This window comes from Squalius cephalus (assembly GCF_949319135.1).
Source record: "Squalius cephalus genome assembly, chromosome: 16".
In the NCBI taxonomy this organism is placed as follows: domain Eukaryota; kingdom Metazoa; phylum Chordata; class Actinopteri; order Cypriniformes; family Leuciscidae; genus Squalius; species Squalius cephalus.
In genome coordinates this window covers 5570919-5593634 of record NC_137137.1, presented here as the reverse complement: position 1 = coordinate 5593634, position 22716 = coordinate 5570919, and the positions used below count along the sequence as shown (strand labels likewise).

General features: G+C 37.0%; 1 protein-coding gene across 1 annotated transcript; it reads right to left on the bottom strand.

Annotated features, from left to right (window-relative positions):
- Positions 1 to 1672: 1672 nt before the first annotated feature.
- bcap31 (B cell receptor associated protein 31) lies at positions 1673 to 22495 on the bottom strand. The gene is made up of 8 exons (XM_079897834.1): positions 22352 to 22495; positions 21168 to 21276; positions 20057 to 20157; positions 19046 to 19190; positions 13383 to 13518; positions 7119 to 7248; positions 5426 to 5526; positions 1673 to 2944 (listed from the first exon to the last, which is right to left on the bottom strand). The coding sequence occupies exons 2-8, from the start codon at positions 21257 to 21259 to the stop codon at positions 2906 to 2908; spliced, it is 744 nt and encodes a 247-aa protein (XP_079753960.1). The 5' UTR covers positions 21260 to 21276; positions 22352 to 22495; the 3' UTR covers positions 1673 to 2905.
- Positions 22496 to 22716: the final 221 nt, after the last annotated feature.

Sequence of the window (22716 nt, the reverse complement as noted above, 5' to 3'; positions counted from 1 at the left end):
ATCCAACTCAAAACAAACAGCCTATACGCAATATGTGTGTAAGTTTGCAATAACATAAATGTTATTGCTCAATAGTGTTCCTCGTCACTGGGTCTGAAGCACGTAGTTCACGACTCTGATGAGACTTTGGCCCAGATTTTAGCTGTGGTATGTAGACAGAAATAGACCAAGCATTCATCTGTTTAATATCAACAGCTAAAATAATTACCCACCGAATACTGATGATAAGTGTGCCGGATCGTAAGGAGGAAAAATCCTGCTGTACGAAATTCAGTCCGACCTCATTTCAATGCTGTGAATCATTTAGCAAAAGCCAAATGAATGATTTAACAACTCCAGCGAGAATACAATGTGAAAAGGCTAATTAATAAATCCCTTGTTGTAGGACTACAATACAGGTTATCAATAATTTAAGTGCATGTTATTAAATGACCACCTTGATAAACATGTTAACTGTGCAAATGATGTTGGCATGCATATATTGTTAATATCTCTATGATATAATCTCTCTATGCAGATGTACAGTACGATCATGTGTTTGTGGGTTAAGTCTTGCTTTTGGGGCTTACTAGAATGCTTGATTGTTCAAAAAACACATCTTTTTTCACATATTTTACATTACAGCTCCTCTCTCCCCAAGTTGCCTGAGGAAATAGCCCACAGCAAGCACATTTTCAGGAAACCTGTTTATTTTGAGTTTTGCTTGAGATTTAAAGGAATGGTTCGCAGTCTTTTACTCACTCGAGTAAAGTCGTTTCAAACACGTCAATTAGTCGTTTTTTTCAATGCGATTACAATGAATAAGGACACAAAACTTCTAATATTTCAAGTCTTCTGAAGTCATATGGTAGATGCGTGCGAAGAACGAAACGGGGAAAAAAAATCTAATCGTCAAATTCTCTCAATTAATCATTTGAATGATGACAGATTTGATTGGCTTTATTAAAATAGTTAAAACAAACATTAAAAAGAATAAAAATAACTGCAGACTCAAGTCAAGTTGAATGAAGTAGAATTTATTTGGTTTGGTTGATCAATATCCCAACTACAGCACATCACCAGAACACATAAATTCACAAATTTCGTAGTGAAGTGATGCAGACTGACATTTTCCTGAAGATATTCAAGGCAGATAACAGCATTACGCTATCAAAACTACGCAACACGTTCCATGAAGGGCAAGTATTCTGTCATTGCCAACACAACAGTGCATGTTTTTTTTGTTTTATTTTTTGCAAGTCACAGTTAAAAACATAATATAAGAAAGAAGAAGCTACAATTAGGAATGCTTATAAAGAAAGAGCCCATTTAACAGTATCATACAGTTCATTCATTTATTTACGGTTTTGAAAAATCACACAATGACAGCCAAAGCACGTGTGTAAAATGCACGATCTTCAGGTATACGCTTGACATTTTCACTGAACTGGGGCTCTGGTTAACTTTTCACTCATCTAACCAATCGTTGAGTGACTGAAATCGTAAACTAGTGTCATGGAAGCAGATGGCATTCCTCGTGCTCTTATGACTGGTAACTGTCCAGGAGGTCTTGACTATGAATTATCCGACACTTTGCCAGTGAGCCCGATGCCCTTTCCTCTGGGAGCCCAAAAAAGCACTAATGTTGTTCCCACAGATCCCTAATTTAACACGGCTATGATGTCATTCCGGTTGATTCCTTTTTCAGGTCACACTGCTCTAAGATTGCAAAGATATTTGCTTGCGCACGCCAGACGAGACCCGGAGAAACCCAGGACGTTTGAACTGTAAACCAGAGCGAACGCGGTGACCTTTAGCGATGCCAAACGTTACCTGCATGTTAAATGCAAAACTACTGCGTGGCCCTCAAATGTGACATCAATATTATTTCAATACCTATAAGACCAGAGATAGAGCGTGCTGTGTTTTGAAACACAATATCAGCTGGGGATGCTTTACTGTTCCTGCCAAAGTGGCATTCTTACCCACTGTAACAGCCCTGCCAGGCTCGTATCAGATTATACCGACTCAGTGGCCTCAAACCAGACAGGACTGGAAAGAAGCAGTTTACTCGTTCTGTTCTACAATAGCCCAGAAAAAAAAGGAGCTATCCAACACCCAGGACCAAAAAAACATTCGAAAATATCTTCCTATAGCATGAAGCACGAGGCTCGTCGATCGTAAACTGGAGGGATTTTCTTTCTTGAGTGCATATTGGGTGTAAAGTGTTGTGTACCCTATAAATCAAAGATCTAAAATTAACCAAGACATGCATCTGTACTGAAACCAAATCTCCATATTCAAAGGAAAGATCGAAGCTTTCCCCCATATAGCAAGAAAAACTGTTCATTCAAATGCAGACAATTAAAGTTTGAACCCCAACACTTATCATATTGAAAACATCTCAGCTAGAATAACCAGTAAAGTGTTTCTTGGTCCTTTTATAAAAACAAAGGGCCTCATTTATGAATCGCAAGCTGAATGCATTTGTGTAAACTGTGAAATCATGCTTATGTAAAACGTTGATTTTAATTCAAAATGACAATTTACGTAAGAGAGATTTAACCACAGAAATTCACCCTGCTTGTGATTCATGGATGAGGCTCAATGTACCTGACATACAAAACTGTGAAATCAAGAAATTAAATGTAATACTCATGTCAGCAGATTTTCAATTCTAAACTGACATTTTATAACCAAAACTTTGGAAATAAAAATGAAACACCAGAAGTTCACGGCAAAAACCGAAAAGAAAACAAAAAGTGAATGAAAACCCTGCGCAGGCTTTAATGAATCACATGGAAAGCACATTAATGAAGAACGGAAGCCTGTTCTTACACAGCCAGAGGAGTGATGCGCAGCCCAGCTGAGCTGCTATCAGCCAATGAGGATGCAGGAAAGAGAGCGGGTGCACGATGGTCTTCGTTCAGTCTGATTTCTTGTCCTGTTGAGCATCACTTTTGGCCTGTGTTCAGAGACAGAGCAGAAAGAAGATGAACATCTCCAACTGACAGAGATTTGCATAATCCTGGAAGATTTGGCTGCTGGTTTTGAGTGGCTGACATGACAAGAAATCTCAGTAGTTTCATGAAATGTGTCATGCTATACTTTATTTTAGAACATTAGACTATACTTTATACAAAATTATGAAAATATAGTATAATATGATTAATCATTATACATGTAGGTTGTAAAAGTGTATTAATTGAGGAACTACACAGAATATTTTTGAGTAAAAATTCATTGGTCACCACAAGACCTTTCAAAATGAAGTTATTAAAAATGGTGAAAATCTCATTCGCAAGCACATTCATACACATAAATATATGCATTTCATTTTTCCAAATAAGAAACCAGATTTAAATTTCTTGAATAGTGAATTTTAAAAGGCAAAGATTTTTCAAATTGTATTTTTAGTTAGCAAATATAATTTGCATCTTAATATTTTTTAACTCTCATACTTGTGAAAATTGTATTGTGGAACTTGTGCATTGAAAAATAAAATTTTCTATAATATATATATATATATATAGCCAAAAACATTTCATCTAACAGTGATGTCATGCAATGAAAATGAGGAGATGGGATTTACAGTGCAGTGTTGTTGCTGTTTGCTGAGCGTGTAACGGCCGTAACTGCAGCATGTGTTCATGTGTCACAGTCTCTTATGAGCAGCTGACTTATATGTAAACCAGAGAAGCCTGTCCATCAGACTCCCACCCTCTGTGTCTCACATACACACACAGTCGTCACATTAATGTTTCCAGGAGTCAGCTGACAAGGGCAGACTTCAGGGAAATTGTTTGTATGTTTGTTTTTAACGCCATGCCGGCTTCTGAGGCTATTTTCATTGTGAGAAAAATGTATGATAAAGCTTTATCAGATGGACTTCAGGGAAAAAAAAACCTTTATGCAGCGATTCCCTCGCTCGAGTGATTAAAGTGTGAGTAATCTCTTCTACCACAATCAGCCACAGTGAAGCAGGACGCACCCAAACACACACCCGCTTCAGGTGGAGAGGAGAACGTGTGTAATTTACTTGCTTTGCAATATTTACTTGCAAATATATTTTGCTTAAAGATTATAGTTTATTAAGGTATTGATACATTGGTCCATATAAATGGTCAAAATGAGAAAGATTAAACATTCTTCCTTGTGTGCATTTAGAGAAACATTGTATCTCGGGTCTTGAAATGCAACTATGGTTCTATATGTGTGCTCATGTGTGAAAACTGACTCTCAACGTGTCATTTTAGTAACAGACTGATGACAGCATGTGTGAAATTTCTAACTTTACTAAATATACTGATATCATTTTCTTTTAAACGGGTTTCAATGTAGCGTTCACACTCTACATGCTAACAGACGCCAACTGGACACGTGCCAGTGGAGCCACTGTACACTGCCTCGCAGTTGTGTGTGTGTGATACCTAAAATATCTCTGAGATTGCTTTTACCAAGACTATGGATTAAAGCATTACTGTAGCTCTAACGGTAGAGTTTTTTGTTAACACTATTTCCATGGTCAACTTTAGACGTTCTACTAAATATTAGTAACATTGCAACTGGATGTCAACTAACTCTCATTTGAGTATTAGTAGGCTGTCTGCTTGACATCTGCTAACGCTTTATTTTGATGCTGACGAGAAGTAACTTTGCAACTACATGTCAACTTTTGAACGCATCTTGCATCTTGTGAAGTGGGATCCAGTCTGTGATATTTGTCTGCCATTCTTTAAATAGTGTTATACCTTTAAGCCCAGTAAAAACAGACGCCACAGTGGCTTTAGTGTTCACTAGCTGCATCATAATATGTGCTTTCAGCCAAAAAAAAAAGATTGTCAAGACTGGCAGATTGACTTCACTCCAAGTTAAACAGCTGGCATCAGGGCGGACTGGAAACAGAAGTAAGAAAACAGAAAGTAACAGAAAGTGGTTTGATAGATTTTATCAACTTCATCTGCATCAAGGCATAGATTTTATCAGTATGCGTGTCCTTGGAAATGATCCATGACCTTGCCTCAGAATGAACAGGAACAGGTTATTTTATCTGTTTTTTTTTTTTGTTATTTACTCACCCTCAAGTTTCCATAGTACTATGAAAAAAATACTATGAAAGTCAATGGGGCCCATCAACTGTTTGATTGCAAAGAAATTCATACAGGTTTACAACATCTTTCAATGAAATGGTTAATTGAAAATAACGGATTCACAGCAATAAATCAGACTTTAAACTCGATAGGTATTTATGCCAATGAGGTTCAGAAATAGAATAAATGATTAACCAGAGACAGGCCACGTCTAAACTCACATACTTGAGATGCTATTGGAATCATTAAGCTCTCTTCAGGTTTCACCTCAGTTAGGATTCTGCCTAAGAAAGCTGCAGTCTTTGTAGAGTTATGATGGGAAAGATGTTAGAGGTGTGACATGCGTGAGCTCTGACCTGCAGTTTGGCGTGTTCCTCCAGCAGACGGTCGTACTCTGTTGTGAGGTTCTCGGCCTGCTTCTTCATGGCCTTCACATCACTGTCAGACTTCTGAAGAGCTGCACACACACGCAAACAGTGTAGAGAATCAGCAGAGAAAAACGTCTCCAGGTTACAGTAGCATCACAGAGTCAGACGTTTGACTTTCAGCAAGTCTGGTCCACTTTGCAGCTTATTCTGAGCAAACACTGCACACTTAGATCAAAAGAGACCATGTGATAGACATACTGTACACTAGCATTCAAAAGACTGGGGTCAGTGAGCATTTTTAATGTTTTTGAAAGAAGTCTTTTATGCTCACCTACAGTAAAAACAGTATTATTGCAAAATAGTATTACAATTTAAAATAACTGTTTTATATTTGAACTAATTTTAAAATATATCTTGTCACATGATCCTTCATCAATCATTCTAATATGCTGATTGGCTGCTCAAGAAACATTTCTTATTATTATCTATGTTGAAAAACAGTTGTGCTGCTTAATATTTTTGTGGAAACCTTGATTGATTTTTATCAGGATTCTTTGATGGGTAGAAAGTTCTAGTCCAACAGCATGAATTTGAAATGGAAATCTTTTGTAACATTATAAAAGTCTTTACTGTTACATTTGATCAATTTAATACATCCTTGATAAATAAAATGATTAATTTGTTTAAAACAATCTTACTGACTTGAATGGAAGTGTATAACACTATTAATTTTATTTACATGACATTTAAAAGGCAGGTTGATCTGAAATCTATTACTAAATTAATAAAATGACTTGATTGCAAGCTCACTGACAGCTTTGTGCACTTCCCTCAAAATGTGCTTTGGCACGAGATGACCCCCATCACCCTACGCAGAACTCGTTGGGAGGTCAGCAAAGGGTCATGAACCCCTAAGCACAGTCTAAATACAGTGTAGATGTGGAAGGAGGCATGGGAATCCAGCTTACTAGGCTCATTCCTCTGTGAGGAGGAGTCTTGTTCAGCTGCAGCCATCTTGTGTTGCTCACTGCAGGGTCACCAGAGGGGCCAAATGATTTTTCTAAACTCTGAATTATTTAGATTTACTCTGTACTCACATCCCGGCAACATGAAATCAAAACTGAAGCCAACTATGCTACCGTTTGAGGTCAGTAAGATTTTTTTAAAGAAACTAATACTTTAATTCAGCAAAAGTGACAGTGAAGATATTAATAAGCTTACAAAACATTTGTATTTAAAATAAATGCTTTGAACTTTCTATTCAAAGAATCCTGAAAAAAAGCATCAGTGGCCACAAAAATATTAAGCAGCACAACTGGTTTCAACACTGAAAATATTTTTCTTGAGCAGCAAATCAGCATATTAGAATGATTTCTGAACGATCATGTGACACTGAAGACTGGAGTAATGATGCTGAAAATTCAGCTGTGTCATAACAGGAATAAATTACATTTTAAAATATATTCAAATTAGTGATGACAAATTGATTAAATTGCATCTAACATCAATATATATATATATATATATATTGATACTAACAACCTCCATGAAGAAACTTTAGGCCATTTATGCTCACCAAGCGACTTGATGCATTAATATAGAATTATTTTTTTACACATGTAAACGGCAGTGGGCTTAACAGAGCAGTTCAGTGAACGAGTGAATCAGAACCATTTAGTACCTTTCTTGGTTGCGTCGAGTTCATCCTTCAGTTTCCTGACCTCTTCTGTCAGATTTTTCTTATCCTCCTCCACGCCACCTTTGGCCTTCCCACCCACTTCAGGCACTTCAACGCCCGCTTGCCGGAGTTTCTGATGAAAAACAGTCAGTCTTTCTGTTAGTCATCTCATGTAATGATCAGCTATTTCTCAAAAAATGTTGCCTGATAATATCAAGGGTGTAGATTATGTGATGAAACAGTTCATGTCAAAACAGGGGGCTTTCACACCGGGTAGTTTAAGGAATTAACCAACAGGGCGGTTCCCCGAGAACTAAAATGTTCTCTAGGGCCCTTTTCCTGGTTGCATTCACACCCACAGTAGGACCTCTGACGCTGTGTTCACACCACAAGCGACACGATACATTCATTTCAATGGAGAGACAGTGACCGTTGGCGACCGGATGGGGCGTGTCCGGCGACGCGACAAAGTTGAGATCTGTTTAACTTTATGCAAATGAACAGTGACTTTCGGGAGTGACAACCAATAGGAGTGAAGTCAGTGGAGTGCGCATGATCCGTCACTCTTCAGTGCCGAGTCCGACCGAGGCAAGATGAATGAAAAGCTCATTTTAGCAGTCAGAAATTGTCCTACAATTTATGTTGCATACAGTGGTACTCGCCATGCTGACTCCGAGCCTGAATTGTTTCGTGAACCCAGATAGACCGGCATTTGCCATTTGCTGCAGTTAAATAGCCGCGATGGCAAAGAGTACTCGCCGTTTCTTGTTCATCTTTAATATTATGCATTTTATGTACTAATTCCATTTATATTTAGACTTTTCCTTCTAAAATGCTTGTTTGTAGCGGCAAGAAAATGGATTTGTTCTACAACATGGAGTACCATCCGTGAATGTCACTCACAAACAGTAGTGTGAACGCCCGGCGACATGCAGCGACAAAGTCGCTTGTAGTGTGAACGCAGCTTAAGTCATGATTGTTGTTGTGACTTTTATTTTGACGGCGCTGAGAACGCCAGAGCCTGAACACACAGCGCTCCCATTCTCAGTCTTCATTAGATTATGATCTGTTTAACAGTCCTGTCTAATATGTTATTAGATAGATTATATAAAAGAAAGTAAACGGCTTATGAAAAAGTATTAGCGTTTTCCGTGTGGTCAATGGCCAATGTCGCTAACTGAGCAGAAATACATGATGTTTCGCTTGGGCTCCTCAAAGTGGTGTTGGATTTTCTCCTTAGCATAAAGGTTGAGAGGTCCATCTATCATTTTTTTCCATGTTTGTAGAGTTAGTTCATGGAGTAAATAGGTTATAATCTGTATGTGTACACGGTTTTTAAAAAAATGGTGCATGCCCGTTTCGCGCGTGTTTGGCCAATCAGCGTTCAGTCACATTACTGGTAGTTCCTACTGTGCTGGGTTAGACTCTATTCTGAAGTGGTAGCTAATAGAGTTCCCCCAAAAGCCGTCCCTAGAACTAAAATCGTTCCCAGTTCCTGTTGTGCGAACACACCAAAAACCGGTTACTTCCGCCATTAGTTCAAGGAACTATGAAAAGATTCCTCCTGTGCGAAAGCCCCTGTTTCATTTGGTAATACATGGTATATTGTGCAATTTGTTATTGACTAAATTTCCAATGACTAAAATCAAGTTCCATCCTGCATTTTCAGGAAAACAGGCCAAATAGGTTGCAAACCGTTTTCTGATGTTTTCAGATAAACACAAGGACAGGAATTTAGCTGCAAGACTGGCAAAACATTTCACAGAAAACCCAATCATCTGTCCTGTAGGCTCAACTTTTAATGGGACAAATGATAGTTTCACAGGCCATAAGTTACGGAGAGAACAAGTGCTCTATTTTCCAGGGATTGTAATCAAGTTAAAATTAGGTTTATCAATGATCTCCATCTGTGTCATCATCTTAGGAGATTCAGTTAGTGAGTAACCACCATATGTTGAACCACCGTTCACCTCTGACCTGCTCATTCCTGCTACAAACAGAAAACATTCTCTAGAAAGATTACTAATAACTAACAACTTACAAACACCAGAAAACTACAGAATAAATGGTCTGATCAAATCAAACAACATAAGCAGTTAAATACAATAACCTCTAACAGCAAAATCGAATGTAAATAATAAAATAACTATGCCAATTATCTTCCAATAGTACACAACATCGTTTTTTGTAGAGCATGTGCGCTAAATGGTAGGCCATGGCTTCAATTATTTAGAGATTTTTCTTGTTTGTTTTATTGGTTATTTTATTGATAGAGCCAGTACGTAAGTTTGGACTTTAACAATAGTGGCCAGCATACTATTTAGTGCACACTTAAATACTATTTTTATTTAAACAGTGAAAGAGTATGCAATATGCAAATGTGTCACATGACCTCACCACTTCGCATGTTTAATTTAGCAAGTAGCATCCTATTATCATCTCATACAAATAGTAAGGAAAAAAGGAAATCACAGCAGATATTCTGGTTTACAGTGAAAATCAGTTGGAAAAGGTCAAGATGAGTGCACTGCATTGTGGGATACAGCCACGTGTCATATACTGCACATTTTGACCAAAAATAGCAAGTCCCGAGACCAAGACGTCGTCAATATTTCTGTTTTCCAAGAAAGAGAAAGTGTAAATGCTAAATGTAGATTGGGTAAACCCAGACTGATCTGCCGGTGATTTGATTTCGCCCTGCAGCTCAGGCTGGAAACCTGTACATTTATCTCTGCTGCTCCCATTACAAATTTGCAGGAACCAATCATAAACTGGCTATATCCACTTGGCGCGCTATTGGCAGGTTTAATCCAATCCAATTCCAGAGCAGTTACGGCTCTGTCCAATTCCTTTTAACCTCTCGACGATGCTCAATGGCTTCTTTTTAGCAAACAAATCGCTCGAGTGGGTGTAAATACCACTAACTTTCATGTTTTTTTTTGCATAACCTGCAAAAACAAAACAAAAACGATCGATTTCATTGCTGCTTCTGCAAACCGCTGATCAACATGTTTGGTTACACATTTCCTGCCTGGAGTTTTTCATTGAAATTTTGATTTCAAGAGGTCAGTAATAAACTTCCATAATAGTCAAAGCTTACTCAAGTCTGCTTACAGACATACTGTACTCTTTTTCTGCTTAAAAATTAACACATAATGCCATGAGGAGCATTCTTGTAAGATTGTTAATGTAATGAAAGTTTCTCATATGTGAAATGAGTCTCTGTACATGTTCCACAAACCATTAAAACCTGACTGAGTGAATATTTAATGCTAAACCACTCAAGTTTTGCAGCCCAAGGCACGTGGACATTCTGAAATGACCCCTTGTAAAGTGAGCTGGACAAGGGTACGAACCCAGGGGAGTGTTTTAAATCACATCGCACAGGAGAAAGTTGTTTTCTGGCCCCTGGGAACAACTAAATCTGGGTCAGATGTATTTGAAGACGTTTCCGAAGATGTGGGTCAGTCCATAGTAACGTGATTTTCAGGCAAAAACATCCTTCACATAAAAAAAAAATCAGTTTAAAGACATTCATAGACAACCTAGGAAGTTGAGGAAGGTCTCTTTTTTTAAGTTTCGTTACAAGCTGTTCACATATACAGCGCCCTTAAAACCTTGATTAACATTATAAGTGGATTTGCTAAAAAGTAAAGTGCATAAAGTGTAGAATATGATCCATTCCAGCCGCCACACCCTCATAAAAATGATCAGTGCTTTATTACCGAAGGAGTCGTCTTGGCTAATTGCATTATGAATTATTAAAAAACTATTTCACGTAACTAATAGCTGCAATATAACTTAATTTTATGAAGCAGAATCATGCAAATTTCATGATCTTATTCTCACTTGATTAAATGTGAGAGTGCTTTAACACCTGCTTGGGGACAGTGATGGAGGATGGATTGACCCTGGACAGAGATCAGAGATCAATACAGGACCAATACTGGTTCTTTTGACCTTTGCGTCAAACAATAATAACCGCAGCAAAATGGATCACAGAGGCCGGTCAGGTCATCTCACCCTGTTCAAGGACACGCATCCAGCCCAGACGCTTCGAAAACACAATGAGATTTACAGGCCTCATTCTGCTAGAGTCAAACTTCATTTACTAAATTGAAATATTTCACCATCTGTCATTCAGTATGGCTTGTGCTCTTGTTTATGGTGTTATAACATTTGACAGAAGTAAATTATGGTAGTATGCATATGTCCATGTGTCTGATAACCCACGTGTTCCATGCTTCTGCATGCAAAGATCAAAGCGGTGACCTACTGCACGTCAGCACTGTAATTGAGCCACGCGGTGCTAATCTATCCCAGCATTCTCCACGCTCAGGCATCTACATACTAACAAACTACATGTGCTAAAGCCAATAACATTGCATGTGATTACTGTATCTAGGGCTTTGATAACTAACTAGACATGCATATCCAGGAAATAGCAGTGTTTGCAAATGGCATACCACATTCGAGCTGTTTTGCCATTGTTATGACAGTCAGTGCATTTATTTGTTTCTCTTGGCTACAATAATCAAAAGGCATGGACATAGTGAAGTGTAAAAGTGGCTAAATATATGCAAGGAAGACCAGATCAATGCAGATGAAATATTAGAACTTAAAAAATATGAAACAATAATTAGAAATGACTTGACTTAACCAACTGAAATAAAGTTTAGGTTGAAGTACTAAAACTGAAATAAATATTAAAGCTATATAGAAATATTTTTTTAAAACCAAAAACTACTAAAAATGACAAAAGCAAATAACAAATTTACTAAAACAAAATGAAATAAAATAGAATTTAAAAATATAAATAAAAGCTAATTCAAAATATTAATAAATACTATAATAGTACATAAATAATACAACTAATAATAATAATAATTGAATGCATTAAACATGAAAATGCCACAAGATAATAACTAGACTCTGCTGAGAAATGTAACGCTGTTAATTTTTATTTTTAAATTATACTAGTTAGTGCCTCGAGCAAACGAGTGTCATCGGTGGTTCTCTGATAGTGTCCTGTTTTAGGTGGGGTCTGAATGTCATATATATATATATATATATATTCTACCCTGAAGGCACAGAATAACACTCGCCACTTTCTCTTTCCACTGAATTCGAAAAGGCCTGCCAATGTGGAAGTGATCTAATGAACTATAGTTCCCCTCTACACTGTTTGTGCTTCTGGTTATTTTACAGATGTTAACTATACAAATCGGTTGGCAGCTCCCTTGAATTTCCCTGGAAGTCCGTCAGACGCAAATGAGTTGAAGTGCCTCAAGTGCACAATGGTGAAAGCTCATCGCCACCTATATAACCTTTCAGCTACCAACCACTAAACCAAACCTTTGGAAAACTCACCCTACTTAAAGATGTTATCAACTACGACTTCTTCACAAGTAAAGTCAAAATATTTTCATATATATATATATATATATACACACACACACATTATTTCTTATATTTCCTAAATATATTCCTACTCAACTGTCTAAAAATTAACATTGTAACTTTTAAAATATTTTTATAACATCTATTCTGACAAAAAATACATAGAGGTAAATACACTGCTGTTTAAAAATGTTGGGTCAGAAATTAATACTTTACTTCATGGACACATTCAAAAAATCAGCTCAAGATTTGCCACCATAGGAATAAATTATATTTTAAAAAATATTAAAATGCAGAAAAGAGAAATTGTAATTGTAATTCTAGACATAATGTGAAACTGTGCCATCTAGAGGTAAAAAGCAAAGTCTGCAGCACTATGATATTGATATTGATAGTTTCTCTGAGGTCTGAGAGATGGATAACACCTAACAAACCGGGATGACTCACGAGAGCATCAAATCATTTCTAATGAAGTGCATGTGGAATTTTAAATAAAGCACAAACAGATTAGCAGCCATTAAAGGAACAATTCATCTCAAAATTACAATTCTGTCATCATTTAGTCACTCACTTCATTGTTTCTTTTTTGAATTGAGGGACTAGAGCAGCTTACCAACTTCTTTTGTGTTAGTCATAGACATTTAGTCATAGACAACCACATGAGGATGAGTAAACAACAGAATTTTTATTTTTGGGTGAATGGTTCCTTTATATAACACATTCATCCTGGCCACACTCCTGTAGTTACACCATTGGTCATTAACCAGGTACCAGGTAAAAGTTACCACACCTTGGAAGCCTTTGGGGGTCATGAAAAAGCTTTAGTGGACCGGCACTGTCATACACAACTCTCTTTCTCTCTCTCACCTCCTGCAGTTTCTCATTTTCCTCCATGTACTTCTTCGCAGCATCGTTTGCTCCCTCCGCCTGCTTTTTAAAGGCTTCATTAGAGGCCATCAGTGTAGCCTGCTGAGACAGCAGTGTGGCCAGACGTCTCAACAGCCTGGAGGGAAAACAACAACATCAACTCAGACACAAGTGGATTTACTAAACAGTCATTGTGTATCTGATCATTACGGCTCACCGCTGCAGCCTACACTGCATTGTACTGACACAGATTTTGGCATAATTAGTAGTGCTTGCAAAGGCAAGAATCTCTATTACTATTATTTGAACAAACCCCCAAATCTAAACAATGAACTTCATTGTGTAACTCGTCCCACACATTTGTGCTTGGACATGAATGATTCTTTAAGATCTGAAGCATCATTTTCACTTGCCAGAAAAAAATCCCAGATATGGACCTTCGCCATATCTAGAGACCAGAATATCATACAGATTTAGGGCTGAGTGCTTCCTTTTGACCACAGAGCAACTACTCAAAGGGCCCTATCAACAGCATAGCAATCCTTTGGTTTACCAGTACTACTTTCCCCCGGTTTCCCAGAGAAGACTTAAAAATACTCCCAGATTAAAATGCATGTTTAAGATGTTTTAACTGAAAGCAATTTGTACTGATATATCTTAAAATATCTCAGTGCCATTGTTTTGTTTCATGATGCACATCAGTAATGTTTTTTTTCTAAGGCATGTTTATGAAAGCTGCTTAAATGCCCTAATTGAACTAAGGCCTAATCCTGGATTAATCTAAACCCTGTCTGTGAAACCAGACCTTTATGTTTTTAAACATGGATTAAATATTAAACACTCTATAACACTCTTATACAGCATTTCTTGCAGAACGTTTATATAGAATTTGATTATATACATAATGTGTATATATAAATATACAGTTGTGGTCAGAATTAATGGCACCCCTGGTAAATATGATCAAAAATGGCTGTAAAAAAATAAATCTGCACTGTTTATCCTTTTGATCTTTCATTAAAAAACAAATTGCAAAAATCTAACCTTTCACTGAAGTAAAAGAATTGAAAGTGGGGGGAAAATCACATTATGAAATAAATGTTTTTCTCCAAAACACGTTATTGTATATGTATATTGAATTTCAGAGTAAGAGTACTTTCTTTGGCACACACATAACTTCATTTGAATAACATATGGCTCATTTTAACATGCAAATCTAAAAGGGAGGAGTCGATGCTGAGCATAGATGCCTGTTTGACATTTCTATGGACTGCAGGAATAACATCGGTCCACTTCAGGACAAATGGTCAATCCAAAATCAGAGATTGGGTTACTAATCATCACTCCTGAAGCATGAAACACTTCTTGTCCAAGCACAACACTTCCTAGAAACATTTCTAGGAAACATTAATGTTCATTAATCACTGCCGGCTGGCAGCACGACAAAAAATTGGGTCCCACTTTATATTAGGTGTCTAACTACCAAGTACTAAACATTTAAACTAATCATTTGATACAATGCACTTATTGTGTACATACGTGATTTTACATTGTACTTATATTTACAAAAGATTCCTACATGTAATTATAGCTGTAATTAATTTCTCTATAATTACACTGTTGACCCTTCCCTTACACCTTAACCCACCCTTAAACCTACCCATACCACCAAACCTGTCCCTAACCTTACCCGTATCCCACCTCAATAGCAGCAAAAGCGTTTCACAATACAACATGAACACAAAAAGTACATAGTACTCTTTTGTTGTTGTTGTTGATGTAAGTACATAGTAGTTAAGGACATATAAAGTGTGACCATAGTCAAATATCAAATGGTTTTTGCCAAACTAAAGCCAGTGTACACATTTTGGCTATTCTCCTCACCTAACATGGTCAGTCTTCTAAAATTACAATTTCATAAAACCAGATGAGCTGAGAGATGCAGGCTGATGACATCTGAACCGTGTGCTTGAATGCAGAGGCTAAAGGCATGCGGCATGCAATGCATTCATGTCAATGTCCACATGTGTAAAAGGGTCCAAGGTTTTGTTAAAGGCTGTTGTGACCATAATGCAGATTGGTTTAACCATGGACAGCCACAACTTGCATAAATGCAAGAGAAGTCCACACCTTGGTCAAATGCTCTGCATGAGGTAACAAGGTGATCTGAGGTGACCTGCATTCACTTTAACCTATTCTGTGCTTTAAACATTTTTATTGGCCAAATATGAGGCATATAGGTAATCCCTTAGTGTGCATGCTTATACAGTACAGACATGTTAACTCAAATGCAAACAAGTATAAATAATATTTAATTTCTCATATGGTGGTGCGAGGACAATAACCTAATCCTCAATACATCTAAGACCAAAGTGTCAAGTCAAGTCATCTGCATTTATATAGCGCTTTTAACAATGTAGATTGTTCCAAAGCGGCTTTACAGTGATAAAAGGAAATTAAAGTAACAGAGATTGTTTTGGCTTTATAGCAGCTCTAGAAAAAAGTTATTGTCCAGCTAAAGTTAGTTTGATTGATTCACTTCCGTCGCAACGACCATTAGTTATTAACTTAGGGGCCGCTAACACGACACCGTTTTAACAGAAAACTCAAGTTCTTTCTGCGCAAACTTCAAAAACGCGAACCAGTGAGAACGCCGATGGCGTGCACATGCACATTACGAGTTCAGTCTATAGGTATGCGTGAGATGATAGTGGACTTTAGAAAGAAGGCAGTCCAGCACCTTCCCCTCTCCATCAATGATCAGGTTGTTGAGAGGGTCTCCTTCTGCTTCTTGGGCACCACCATACACCAGTCCCTCATGGGACCTGAACATCAGTCTCATTGTAAGCAAAGCCCATCAGAGACTATTTCCTCCGTCAATTATGAAAATTTGGGGTTAGCCAGAAAGGCATGACTCATTTCTACCGAGCCGTCATAGAAAGCGTGCTGACCAGTCAGGATAAGCAACAGCTAGAGAAAGTAGTGCGCAGAGCCTCCAAGATCATTGGCTGCAGTCTGCCTATCATAGCCTCACACTACGACACCAGAATTATCAGGAAGGCGAGAAACATCACCACCAACCCCAACCACCCAGCACATCACCTGTTCACTCTTCTGCCATGAGGGAAGAGGTACAGAAGCATCATCAGCAGAACATCACGCTTCAGAGATAGCACCTATCTCCAAGCCATACGATAATTAAACATGGCCTAACATTTGAACGTTTAATTTAAGTTTATATGAACTAGTGGGACTAGGAAATGTGTGGCGCCTACTGAATCATAACACGCCTGAATCACATGTCAAACTGTCATACGCTGCTTCAATCACCTTTGTGGCATCTGCGCGTTTGCTGCCAAGGATGAAGAGGTCCATTTTGTAACAGGAGTCATGGCCTTTCGGCCAGTGAGAATGCAATGAACACTGGCTAAATATAATACCCGTCACCAGTTGCTTGATCACATGTCCTGCAGCTGTCCGTGTGATTACGAAAACGACACTCAAGCCCAGCAGTCAGGGGAAGTAGTATCGCTAATGGATGTAGTAGTCATCCAGCAGGATATAAATAATATGCCATTCAGAGAAAATATGGTGAAACCCCTGTAAGGAAAAACTATGCGGAGCTGGCAGACTCTTAAATGTTGCGTATAGTGCACAACAACGAACCGGCCAATTGGGCTGCGAGACGTTCAGTACCCATGGATGAGGTTTGTGAACGGAAACAGTGTGGGGGACCCCTAACCGGCTCAACATAAGATTCTTTCCATGTCTACTGTAATATAGCGACAAATTCTGCTCTCTGTCTGCCTCACACGTACACAACTCATTCACCTTTCATGACTATAAATAAAGACACTGTCTCCAACAAGGTGGAGATGCAAGATAAATCTGTGCTAGTAAAATTAGTAAGCTTGAACTATAGCAAACGTGCAGAAAACATACAAAATAATATCCAACCATGTTTTTCACATGCTTAATGTATATGACTTTATATGACCTTTTCCAGTTGGCACTGGTGCTAATTTTGACATTGTGACTAACATCTTGCATGGAGCATAAGCAGTTTCTCATGACTCTTAACTAACTTTAAGGGGGTCATAAAATGCATTATCAGACCTTTATAATATGTTTCTATAGGTTAGCTTATGAAGTTTGCTAAGTTTTTTTGCATTAATATGCCTTTATATTTGTGAAAATGTCATTTTTCACTCATAAACACTTCATTTCAAGGGGCATTAAATCTTTCAGAAATGCAAGTAAACGGCCACTGCTGTGATTGGCCAACTTCATTGCACTGTATCTACGCCCACCTCCACAAAATGTGTCACATGTATTTTGATGCTCAAGGTGGCCGGTGCTTTAATAGAGCGGTAATTGTTAGGCTATATATAGGCTATATAAATAATAGTTAGGCTATAAACAAACTACACTACGGTCACATGACTTCAACGTCATCCTCCCTAAGCTTTTTCACTCTTTATTTTCGCTGAAAGTTGAGATAGAATAGTTTTTTAAGAGCGTGATTATAAACACGTGATTGTGAAAGTGGACTAATGAGTAGATGAGTTTTCCTGTTCGGCATGATGACGTTCAATGTCCTCGACAACCTCTATTAGCGCCTTTTTCACAACCCGTAAAAGGATTGGATGTAGTATGGATGTAGTAGTCATCCAGCGAGTGGGGTGATACTAATGCATTTTATTTCGTAGAATAAAGCGTGAAAATATCTCGAGCTTGTGTTAACCACAGACATTATGTCAAGACATTGACTTTGGGTTGATGGAACCAGAAGTTTCTGGGTTTTAGGATTCCTGTAACACTCCATTACATACTACATAGTTGTGGATCATGTTTAAAAAAAAAAAAAAAAAGTCTTCTGAGGATTCTATATACTTTTTAATATCAAACATGCACATGGTAACTAATTTGCATATTTTAAATTATAAACAAGCCTGGTTTATTGTCATATGACAGAGTTGCACCTGTAGTAGTTCTACTTAAGTTTATATACTTTTCATAACATGACCTGAAATATATGTCATTAATATAACCTTGATACTATTTGAACTGAATATCACTGATAAACATTCAAACTGAACATTATTTGTTTTGACGCAAGTAATCGATGTGTCTTGAATGTCCTTGAGTCAGTGAATGGTCTCATTTAGAGACAGATGAGGTCAGCAGTGCTGGGCTTGGCTACATTGACAGGGGAGAAACATTTGGCAAGTTCAGGACAAAACCTACTGAAAGCAACCAGTAGTTGCACACCAAGGGTCCTAAATTAACACTCATGAAAAGGTGTTTGGTGAGTAAATACGTTATTGGCCAGCTGGCTGGTAACTTTAGCAGGCACTGTAACATAACACACAGTCAAAATCAAACAACTTGTACATCTTTTTTGAATACTCTGGCACAGAACGTGGAGAACCCAACGACCCTGTTCTGAAAGGGTGATGTTCTGTTTAAAAGCTTGTCCAGAAAATCTGTTGAGAGCCATCAACTAAAATGAAGCCAGGCCATGTAACTGATCGTGTTCAGAAAACCAGTGCCAAAGCGAGACATGATGTACATGTTAAGGTGGGTAAAATACAGAAGCGGGAGAGACCTGTGGGAGCGAGTGTCACAGAAAATGAGGCGAGAGAGAGAGAAAAAACACTCACAAACACAGGAGAAGAGCGAAGCCGGCGATGTATTCGTTCCTCTGGGCCCTGAACAGCTTCATGTGGATGTGCTCGATGGCCACAGGGTTGTTGCTCAGATCCACTTTCTCTGACACACTGTATTTTCTCACTTCTCTAAATGCATCTGTAGAGCAGAAACACAAACTTTGGTTTCTATTTTTCATTCATAAATCTAGTTCATTCCATGCAAACGTCAAAGAGAGAATTTGCACAAATGTAATGTTTGTAGGGCTGTCAAAATTTACACTTTAAATGTTTTATTTAAACTATTGCATATACTCAATTCAAAAAATTGGCAAATATATATTTTTATGTTTCTGAAAGAAGTCTCTTATGCTCACCAAGGCTGCATTAATTTAATAAAAAAAATATTTTACAATATTATTACAATTTATAATAACCGTTTTCTATTTGAATATATTTTGAAATGTAATTTATTCCTGTGATGTCAAAGCTGAATTTTCAGCATCATTACTCCAATCTTCAGTGATCCTTCAGAAATCATTATAATACATCTCAGCATTTCTTATTATTATTGTTATTTATTAATCTTGAAAACAGTTGTGTGTGTATAAATATAACTTACTTTTGAACAGTAGTGCATGTTAATCATCTGTTATGACTAACTTTTTCATACTTTTCACATTTTCAAATACTTTTTCATATAATTTGTATATAATGTGTATAATGTACAGTGCGAAGCTGCTGAATACTAAATAAGCATTAATATGTATTTGCAGACAGTCATATGCTAATGAGCGCATTATGGAATGAATACAGCGATTATTTCTGAATGACTCGCTTTTGCAACTTAGTTGTAACAAATGGTCTGTGTGGACTGGGGACGGCGTGAATAGTATTTTTAATGATATATCCTCTTTAACATCATACTGACTTCATTGCCATGTGTTGGTGTGTGTACATTTATGCAGTTAAGTTTGAAGAAGACTGCTTAATGGGAACGATGCGGTAAGGTGTGTTCAAGCTCACCTATGAGCAGAAAGACAAGGATACAAATGATGACGATGAAGGCAGTGTTTCCATATGTCGTTATGACAGAGACCAGTCGAGACTTGAAAAATTTGCTCCATCTACAAAGGCAACGACAGAGATAAAACCTTAATAAACAGAGGGCAAAAAGGCACATAAGATAACACTGATCTTTCTCAACAAGTCCAAAGAACATCATAAGGTTTACATTTTTACAACACACTTAAAAGGGAGCACCAACAAATGTCTTCGAGAATCTGTGCGACTCCTCAAAAAGACAAAAAGAAATGCTTCTCAGAGGGTTTCTTTGTGATTCAAGGAAAATGTTTACCAAGTGCCCCAACCTTTGAAATGTTTGGAAGATCATGTGAATGCTCTCAGATTAAGAAATAACTCCCTCACAAGACCTTTTTTAAATAAAAGCATTGCACAGAATTTAATTATCCTGGTAGTGCTGAAATCAAAAACATCCAAATCAAAAACTAAATGCTCAGAGTAGCAATTCGTTATTAGGGCTTTTGCACAACAACATTATTTCGCAACAAATGGACACATTTCAGTACTGGCAATACTCTTTTAGGCTAAAGATCAAAAGATCTTTCCTGGAAATAGGCCAGTGTTGAAGAAAACTGGTGTGAGAGGAGAAAATGGATCAGAAATGAAAGTTTTCAGAACCTGACGACTATCAGATGTTATTAATAGGGCTGTCAAACGATTAATCGCGATTAATCGCATCCAAAATAAAAGTTTGTTTTTACATAATATATGTGTGTGTACGGTGTATAATTATTTTCTATATATAAATACACACACATGCATGTATATATTTAAGAAATATTTGCATGTATATACTGTGTATATATATTTATATTATATATAAATATTTTATATATAAATAACACATTTTTCTTACATATATATGCATGTGTGTGTATTTATATATAGAAAATAATTATACACCGTACACACGCATATATTATGTAAAAACAAACTTTTATTTTGGATGCGATTAATCGCGATTAATCGTTTGACAGCCCTAGTTATTAAGATTACTACGATAACTATGTGGACTATTAACTTAACATGCATTTCATTAACACATGAAACTCACCGTTTTGGGGAGATGAACGGGACACATAGTAGTAGTATCGCAAATACCTCGGCGTATAGAAATGTAGCCACGGCTGTCCATTGAAGACTCATGACGGCTACCTGCAAGTCTGTGAGGACATATCAGAAGTGATCAGTCTATCTGATTAAATGGACATCAATTACCAGGCCCTGTGAACATAATTTAGCATAAAGCATGTGACAGACACAAGATTTGGGAAACTATCCCCCAGTTTCACAGAAAAGGCTAAACTAGTCCCAGATTAAAATGCATGTTTGAGCTGTCTTAACTGAAAGCAACTTGCACTGATATATCTTTAAACACGTCAGTGCCATTGTTTTGTCTCAAGATGCACTAAGGTATGATTATAAAAAGCTACATAAATGAAATAAGGTCTAATCTTGGTTTAGTCTAAGCCCTGTCTGTGAAACCAGGCCTATATGTACTACGTCTAAACGAAATCCTTGGAGTAAATTAAACTCATATTATTTTATTATCATGAAAAAAAAAAAGGACACTCAAGACCTCAGGTGATGCTCATTAAATCATCAAGTGATACAACAGCACCATCTTATGTCTACAACAGAGAACCCCAGACACAAGATGAGACCATCTGAGGTCTTTACAGATTGAGACATGATCAAAAAACCAATGCATGTCAAATACAAGGAAAAACTTCTTGGGTTTTGTAGTAAATCATCCAAACTCACTTGCTCACAGAGAGCAGGTTCGCTCATTAAACAGAAGAAAACTAGTCAGACCAGGTATGTTTATCAAATAATTAATAATAGATTAGAATTTAAAGGCAGAAAATCTAAATTTAACACCTAAATTGTTTTATAATCAAGGGAGAAATAAACATTTATTGACAGATCTTACCAAATATGAAGAACGAATTACGAATGTATTTAGTCAAGAACTATTTAGACTGACTGCAAACGAGGAAAAAATAAGACGTTGTACTACTAGATAAAAATAGAAATATATCGGTAAAAAAAAAAATGTGTGAATAGTAGGGATACATATGTCAACAAACTTACATACATAAACATGTCTCTGTCAGAGCAGTACAAGATATCAGAAAATCCGCTTTGTTATTTGAGGTACACACACAATTATTCGCATTCATAAGAGCTCTGATTTGACTTAAGAGAAATTAAATAAATAGCTGTATCAGAACTTACAGAATGTGAAGTAAAATCAGTAATATTCGCAGAAAGGCCTACAGGAATCTGTCAAAACTTCTGCTGCACCCTGACTCCACTTCACACTAATGTACTTCCGGTATACGTGCCAACTCACTCTACGGAATGACAACTTCCTGTGTCGAAGCCGGGAAAATGCTAGTGTAAAAGTCTCTGTACAATAAAATAAAATATAATATAATAACAATATAATAATCATTTTTAGACAATTGGGTAGGAATATATTTAGGAAATATAAGACATATGATATATGGATATATATATATATATATATATATATATATATATATATGGAGATATATATATATATATATATATATATATATATATATATATATATATAT

Coding starts and splice junctions, on each gene's coding strand:
- bcap31 (XM_079897834.1), bottom strand. CDS start 21,259: ATGAGTCTTCAATGGACAGCCGTGGCTACATTTCTATACGCCGAGGTA. Junction 7,249..13,382: donor AAAATGAGAAACTGCAGGAG/GTGAGAGAGAGA, acceptor GTTTTTCATCAG/AAACTCCGGCAAGCGGGCGT. Junction 2,945..5,425: donor AGGAACACGCCAAACTGCAG/GTCAGAGCTCAC, acceptor CTCTGAACACAG/GCCAAAAGTGATGCTCAACA.